At 58.4% G+C, this 7401-nt stretch overlaps 1 protein-coding gene across 1 annotated transcript; it reads right to left on the bottom strand.

The window, feature by feature from the left end:
* Window positions 1-3894: 3894 nt before the first annotated feature.
* IUM83_19593 (Retrovirus-related Pol polyprotein from transposon TNT 1-94) lies at window positions 3895-5466 on the bottom strand (the record flags this gene model as incomplete). Its single annotated transcript, XM_067944649.1, has 1 exon — window positions 3895-5466. The coding sequence occupies one exon, from the start codon at window positions 5464-5466 to the stop codon at window positions 3895-3897; it is 1572 nt and encodes a 523-aa protein (XP_067792997.1).
* Window positions 5467-7401: the final 1935 nt, after the last annotated feature.

Raw genomic sequence — 7401 nt, 5'->3', positions numbered from 1 at the left:
AAGCCATGTATTACAAGCGAGCTTCACTTGAGACCCGGCTGGGTTCACCAAGTGCGAGTCCGACCATTGCGTCTACGCGTGAAACGCGACGGACACTAGCATGATCTTCGTGGTCATCTACGTGGACGACCTGATCCTGGCCAGCAACGACGACGAGCTGATGGAGTCGACCAAGCGCGCACTCAGCAAACGGTTCGAAATGACAGACCTCGGCGAGCTTACGTACTTCCTCGGCATGGAGATCAAGAACGACTTGGAGTCCGGCAAGGTGACGATGCGGCAGACCAAGTTTCTCAAGTCGATCCTGAGCAAGTTCGGCATGCAGGACAGCAAACCCGTGAAGACGCCGCAGGATCCAGGACTCAAGTTGACCAAGAACATGTGCGAGGGTGGCTGCAAGCATGAAGACACGATGAAGAACGTGCCGTATCGGAGTGCTGTCGGCGCGTTGATGTACCTGATGGTGGCGACGCGTCCGGACCTGGCTGCTGCAGTAGGCGTGCTGAGTCAGTTCGCCGCCGACCCGTGTCCCACACTGGCAAGCCCTCAAGCGTGTGCTCCGGTATCTGCAAGCCACGACCACGCATGGCATCGAGTTCTCGAAGGGTGACGGCTGCGGAGTTGTGTGTGGCTACTCGGACGCAGACTGGGCTGGTGACATCGAATCGAGAAGAAGTACAAGCGGCTACGCGTTCATGATGAACGGCGGGTGCATCAGCTGGAGGAGCAAGAAGCAGCGGACGGTGGCGCTGTCATCTACAGAGGCGGAGTACATGGCGCTGTCAGAGGCGACGCAGGAGGCGGTGTGGCTCAAGGTGTTTCTGCGCGAGCTCGGCGAAATGGCAAGCGATGAAGCAATCAAGATCTACGAGGACAACCAGGGCTCCATCGCGTTGGCCAAGAACCCGGAGTTCCACAAGCGCACCAAGCATATCGACATTCGCTACCACTTCGTGCGTGAGAAGGTGGAAGACGGTCAGGTGGTGTTGGAGTACTGCTCGACGAAGGACATGCTGGCCGACATCATGACGAAGGCGATCACTTCTGTGCAGTTCGAAGTTCTGCGACACAAGCTGGGGATCTGGCAGCCGACGTCGAGTCGCGTGGGAATGTTGTCAAGGGATCGCCTCGACCAGCTGCGGTGTACCAGTAAGGTACCGGTGTGACCTTCACTCAGTGGTGCCGCCATCATTCGTGTGATGATGGTACGAGGATTACGGGACGCTGATGATGGGACGAGGATTACGAGACGCTGATGATGGGACGCGTGGGTACAAGATTGTGGGTACAGGATGGGCATCTACGTGGCACTCGCTGATTGGCTGAAGGACCTTCTATCCAGTTAGGAATCCAGTAGAGTGTATCCAGCAGGAATATCCAGTAGGCTTAGAGGTAGCACGCAGTTCGCGAACTAAGGACCTAAATCAATCACTTTGCATTCTGACATCAAGTGCTCAAACGACCTTCCTTTTGTCTCAGCGAGTCGTACCAGTTCCTCATCACGGCGTTGGAGTCGAGAGCCGACTCGCTGTCGTGGGAACTCGTGACGGCTCGGCTGCTGCATGAGGACATGAAGCGCAAGGAGCAAGGTGGCGGCGTCGACGGAGCCGCGCACGGTCAAGGCCAAGCGTTCATGACAAGCGACAACGGCAAGCGCAAGGGACGGCAGGCGACCGCCAACAAGGCCAGCGCCTGCCACTACTGTGGGGAGCAAGGACATTGGATCGCCAAGTGTCCTGTGCGAATCCGCGAGAACGCGGAGCGGCAGAGGCCGCAGCGAGCGAACGTCGCGCAGAGTGAGGACGACTCTGGCGACTTCTCTTCTCGGTTGGTGGTGGGAGCACCACCAAGTCGAATGAGGTGGCTGGTCGACTCGGGTGCGACGCAGCACATGACCAGTTCCAAGAAGTTCATGAGGAACTACAAGAAGATCTCGCCGGTGGACGTGCATCTCGCGGACGACGGTGTGGTGCAAGCGATCGGGAGAGGCGACATCGTGATGAAGATGCAGACCCCGCGCGGCGTCAAGAAGGGTGTGCTCACGAATGTGTGGCACATTCCCAAGTTGTCGCGCAACCTGTTCTCCGTCGGCAGATTCACCATGACGTCGGCCTGTGACGTTCGAGAGCGACGGGTGCTTCACGGAGACGAAGGGTCTCAAGTGGAAGCTCGGCGCTCGCGAAGGCAAAGGGCTGTTCAAGCTGAGCATGACACCGGTGATGCCTGACGAGGCCAATGTGGCAAGCTCGAAGGATCGCAAAGGGGACACCACGTCGTACCTCTGGCACCTTCGACTTGGTCACATTGGCCATGGCGGTCTAGACGCCATCGTCAAGAAGGGCTGCTCTTGGCATCGACATGACGTCGATAAAGCAGTGGGAGCTGTGCGACGGATGCTCACTCGGCAAGCAAACGCGAGTGAGCTACATGAAGTCATCTCCAAATCGTGCGAAGCAAGTGCTGGAAGTGGTTCACAGCGATGTGCGGCCCCATGCAGACGTCTACGTTTGGTGGCAAGCGCTACTTCGTCACGTTCATCGACGACAAGTCGCACTTCTGTGTGGTGTACTTGATGCGGAACAAGTCGGAGGTGGCCGCCAAGTTCGCTGAGTTCGTTGCGTTGGCTGAAACGCAGACCGGCAAGCGTGTGAAAACGCTCCGGAGCGACAACGGTGGCGAGTACACTTCGCGCGAGATGTCTCCTGCAGCGACCGTGGTATCGTGCAGAAGTTCGCCGCCGTACACGCCACAGCTGAACGGCGTGGCGGAACGGATGAACCGGACGTTGGTGGAGTGTGCGCGCTGCATGTTGGAGCATGCCGGGTTGTCGAAGGGTTACTGGGGTGAAGCGGTGGTGACAGCCACGTTCCTCCGGAACCGGTGTCCGACACGCGCCATTAGCCACGACAAGTCGCCGCACCAAGTTTGGACGGGAAAGAAGCCACTGCTGGCGAACCTCAAGGTGTTTGGTTGCCACGCGTACGTGCTGGTCCCGAAGGCGAAGCGGTCCAAGTTTGACGCCCGGTCGGTGCGTTGCCGGTTCCTGGGGTACTCGGAGCACGAGAAAGCGTATCGGTTTGAAGAGATCGAGAGCGGTCGCGTGTTGGTGAGCCGCGACGCGCAGTTCATGGAAGACGTCTTCGACGGTGGGAGACGCAAGTATGCTACGAAGGAGGTGGTGATTGGTCTTCCAGATGAAGACGATGAAGATGCCACGGATGAAGAGACTCCGTCCGAATCGGATGAGGACGGCAGTGAGGATGAGGCTGCGCGGGATGAAGACTTCGAACCCGGCAGCAAGCGACACCCGCGGACGCAGTCACTAGAAGAAGCCGTGGAGGTGCCGAGGGCCAAGCGATATGCGCCGCAGAATGGACGTTCGACGCTGGATGAGATGTCTGCGGCGGCCCAAGAGAGTCAAGATTTTGAGGCTGCGTACGTCGTGGATTCAGTGGGAGAGATGCCGACTACGTTCAAGTCGGCGATGGAATCCAGCGACGCAGCCAAGTGGAAGGAAGCATGCGACTCGGAGTACGACTCGCTGCTCAAGAACAAGACGTGGGAAGTGGTGCCACAAAAGGAAGGTCGTTTGAGCACTTGATGTCAGAATGCAAAGTGATTGATTTAGGTCCTTAGTTCGCGAACTGCGTGCTACCTCTAAGCCTACTGGATATTCCTGCTGGATACACTCTACTGGATTCCTAACTGGATAGAAGGTCCTTCAGCCAATCAGCGAGTGCCACGTAGATGCCCATCCTGTACCCACAATCTTGTACCCACGCGTCCCATCATCAGCGTCATGTAATCCTCGTCCCATCATCAGCGTCCCATAATCCTCGTCCCATCATCACACGAATGATGGCGGCACCACTGAGTGAAGGTCACACCGGTACCTTACTGGTACACCGCAGCTGGTCGAGGCGATCCCTTGACAACACTCCCACGCGACTCGACGTCGGCTGCACCTTGGATCCCCAGCTTGTGTCGCAGAACTTCGAACTGCACAGAAGTGATCGCCTTCGTCATGATGTCGGCCAGCATGTCCTTCGTCGAGCAGTACTCCAACACCACCTGACCGTCTTCCACCTTCTCACGCACGAAGTGGTAGCGAATGTCGATGTGCTTGGTGCGCTTGTGGAACTCCGGGTTCTTGGCCAACGCGATGGAGCCTTGGTTGTCCTCGTAGATCTTGATTGCTTCATCGCTTGCCATTTCGCCGAGCTCGCGCAGAAACACCTTGAGCCACACCGCCTCCTGCGTCGCCTCTGACAGCGCCATGTACTCCGCCTCTGTAGATGACAGCGCCACCGTCCGCTGCTTCTTGCTCCTCCAGCTGATGCACCCGCCGTTCATCATGAACGCGTAGCCGCTTGTACTTCTTCTCGATTCGATGTCACCAGCCCAGTCTGCGTCCGAGTAGCCACACACAACTCCGCAGCCGTCACCCTTCGAGAACTCGATGCCATGCGTGGGCGTGGCTTGCAGATACCGGAGCACACGCTTGAGGGCTTGCCAGTGTGTGGGACACGGGTCGGCGGCGAACTGACTCAGCACGCCTACTGCAGCAGCCAGGTCCGGACGCGTCGCCACCATCAGGTACATCAACGCGCCGACAGCACTCCGATACGGCACGTTCTTCATCGTGTCTTCATGCTTGCAGCCACCCTCGCACATGTTCTTGGTCAACTTAAGTCCTGGATCCTGCGGCGTCTTCACGGGTTTGCTGTCCTGCATGCCGAACTTGCTCAGGATCGACTTGAGAAACTTGGTCTGCCGCATCGTCACCTTGCCGGACTCCAAGTCGTTCTTGATCTCCATGCCGAGGAAGTACGTAAGCTCGCCGAGGTCTGTCATTTCGAACCGTTTGCTGAGTGCGCGCTTGGTCGACTCCATCAGCTCGTCGTCGTTGCTGGCCAGGATCAGGTCGTCCACGTAGATGACCACGAAGATCATGCTGTGTCCGTCGCGTTTCACGTAGACGCAATGGTCGGACTCGCACTTGGTGAACCCCAGCTTCAGCATGAACTCGTCGATGGTCTTGTTCCACATGCGCGGCGACTGCTTCAACCCGTACAATGACTGCTTCAGCTTGCACACGTAGTCCGGGTGGTCTTCATCGACGTAGCCGTCCGGTTGCACCATGTAGATCTCTTCGTCCAAGCCGCCATTCAGGAACGCCGTCTTCACATCCATCTGATGCAGCTTGAGACCATACTTGGCGGCCAAACTCAGCACGGCCCGGATCGACGTGAACTTGGCCACTGGAGCGAAGGTCTCGTCGTAGTCGATGCCGTACTTCTGCGAGAACCCCTTGGCCACCAGACGCGCCTTGAACCGTTCGACCTCTCCAGCCTGGTTCTCCTTCACGCGAAACACCCATCTGTTGCCGATGGCCTTGCGTCCCTTCGGCAGTGGCACCACTTCCACGTCTTGTTCTTGAGCAGCGAGTCGTACTCCGAGTCGCATGCTTCCTTCCACTTGGCTGCGTCGCTGGATTCCATCGCCGACTTGAACGTAGTCGGCATCTCTCCCACTGAATCCACGACGTACGCAGCCTCAAAATCTTGACTCTCTTGGGCCGCCGCAGACATCTCATCCAGCGTCGAACGTCCATTCTGCGGCGCATATCGCTTGGCCCTCGGCACCTCCACGGCTTCTTCTAGTGACTGCGTCCGCGGGTGTCGCTTGCTGCCGGGTTCGAAGTCTTCATCCCGCGCAGCCTCATCCTCACTGCCGTCCTCATCCGATTCGGACGGAGTCTCTTCATCCGTGGCATCTTCATCGTCTTCATCTGGAAGACCAATCACCACCTCCTTCGTAGCATATTTGCGTCTCCCACCGTCGAAGACGTCTTCCATGAACTGCGCGTCGCGGCTCACCAACACGCGACCGCTCTCGATCTCTTCAAACCGATACGCTTTCTCGTGCTCCGAGTACCCCAGGAACCGGCAACGCACCGACCGGGCGTCAAACTTGGACCGCTTCGCCTTCGGGACCAGCACGTACGCGTGGCAACCAAACACCTTGAGGTTCGCCAGCAGTGGCTTCTTTCCCGTCCAAACTTGGTGCGGCGACTTGTCGTGGCTAATGGCGCGTGTCGGACACCGGTTCCGGAGGAACGTGGCTGTCACCACCGCTTCACCCCAGTAACCCTTCGACAACCCGGCATGCTCCAACATGCAGCGCGCACACTCCACCAACGTCCGGTTCATCCGTTCCGCCACGCCGTTCAGCTGTGGCGTGTACGGCGGCGTGAACTTCTGCACGATACCACGGTCGCTGCAGAACTTGGCCATCTCGCGCGAAGTGTACTCGCCACCGTTGTCGCTCCGGAGCGTTTTCACACGCTTGCCGGTCTGCGTTTCAGCCAACGCAACGAACTCAGCGAACTTGGCGGCCACCTCCGACTTGTTCCGCATCAAGTACACCACACAGAAGTGCGACTTGTCGTCGATGAACGTGACGAAGTAGCGCTTGCCACCAAACGTAGACGTCTGCATGGGGCCGCACACATCGCTGTGAACCACTTCCAGCACTTGCTTCGCACGGTTTGGAGACGACTTCATGTAGCTCACTCGCGTTTGCTTGCCGAGTGAGCATCCGTCGCACAGCTCCCACTGCTTCACCGACGTCATGTCGATGCCAGAGCCGTAGCCCTTCTTGACGATGGCGTCTAGACCGCCATGGCCAATGTGACCAAGTCGAAGGTGCCAGAGGTACGACGTGGTGTCCCCTTGCGATCCTTCGAGCTTGCCACATTGGCCTCGTCAGGCATCACCGGTGTCATGCTCAGCTTGAACAGCCCTTTGCCTTCGCGAGCGCCGAGCTTCCACTTGAGACCCTTCGTCTCCGTGAAGCACCCGTCGCTCTCGAACGTCACAGGCCCGACGTCCTTGGTGAATCTGCCGACGGAGAACAGGTTGCGCGACAACTTGGGAATGTGCCACACATTCGTGAGCACACCCTTCTTGACGCCGCGCGGGGTCTGCATCTTCATCACGATGTCGCCTCTCCCGATCGCTTGCACCACACCGTCGTCCGCGAGATGCACGTCCACCGGCGAGATCTTCTTGTAGTTCCTCATGAACTTCTTGGAACTGGTCATGTGCTGCGTCGCACCCGAGTCGACCAGCCACACCTCATTCGACTTGGTGGTGTTGCTCCCACCACCAACCGAGAAGAGGAAGTCGCCAGAGTCGTCCTCACTCTGCGCGACGTTCGCTCGCTGCGGCCTCTGCCGCTCCGCGTTCTCGCGGATTCGCACAGGACACTTGGCGATCCAATGTCCTTGCTCCCCACAGTAGTGGCAGGCGCTGGCCTTGTTGGCGGTCGCCTGCCGTCCCTGCGCTTGCCGTTGTCGCTTGTCATGAACGCTTGGCCTTGACCGTGCGCGGCTCCGTC

Source organism: Phytophthora cinnamomi, assembly GCF_018691715.1.
Source record: "Phytophthora cinnamomi strain GKB4 chromosome Unknown Contig31, whole genome shotgun sequence".
NCBI lineage: Eukaryota > Oomycota > Peronosporomycetes > Peronosporales > Peronosporaceae > Phytophthora > Phytophthora cinnamomi.
Note: the sequence above shows the minus strand (reverse complement) of the source record. Positions and strands in the feature narration are given on the sequence as shown.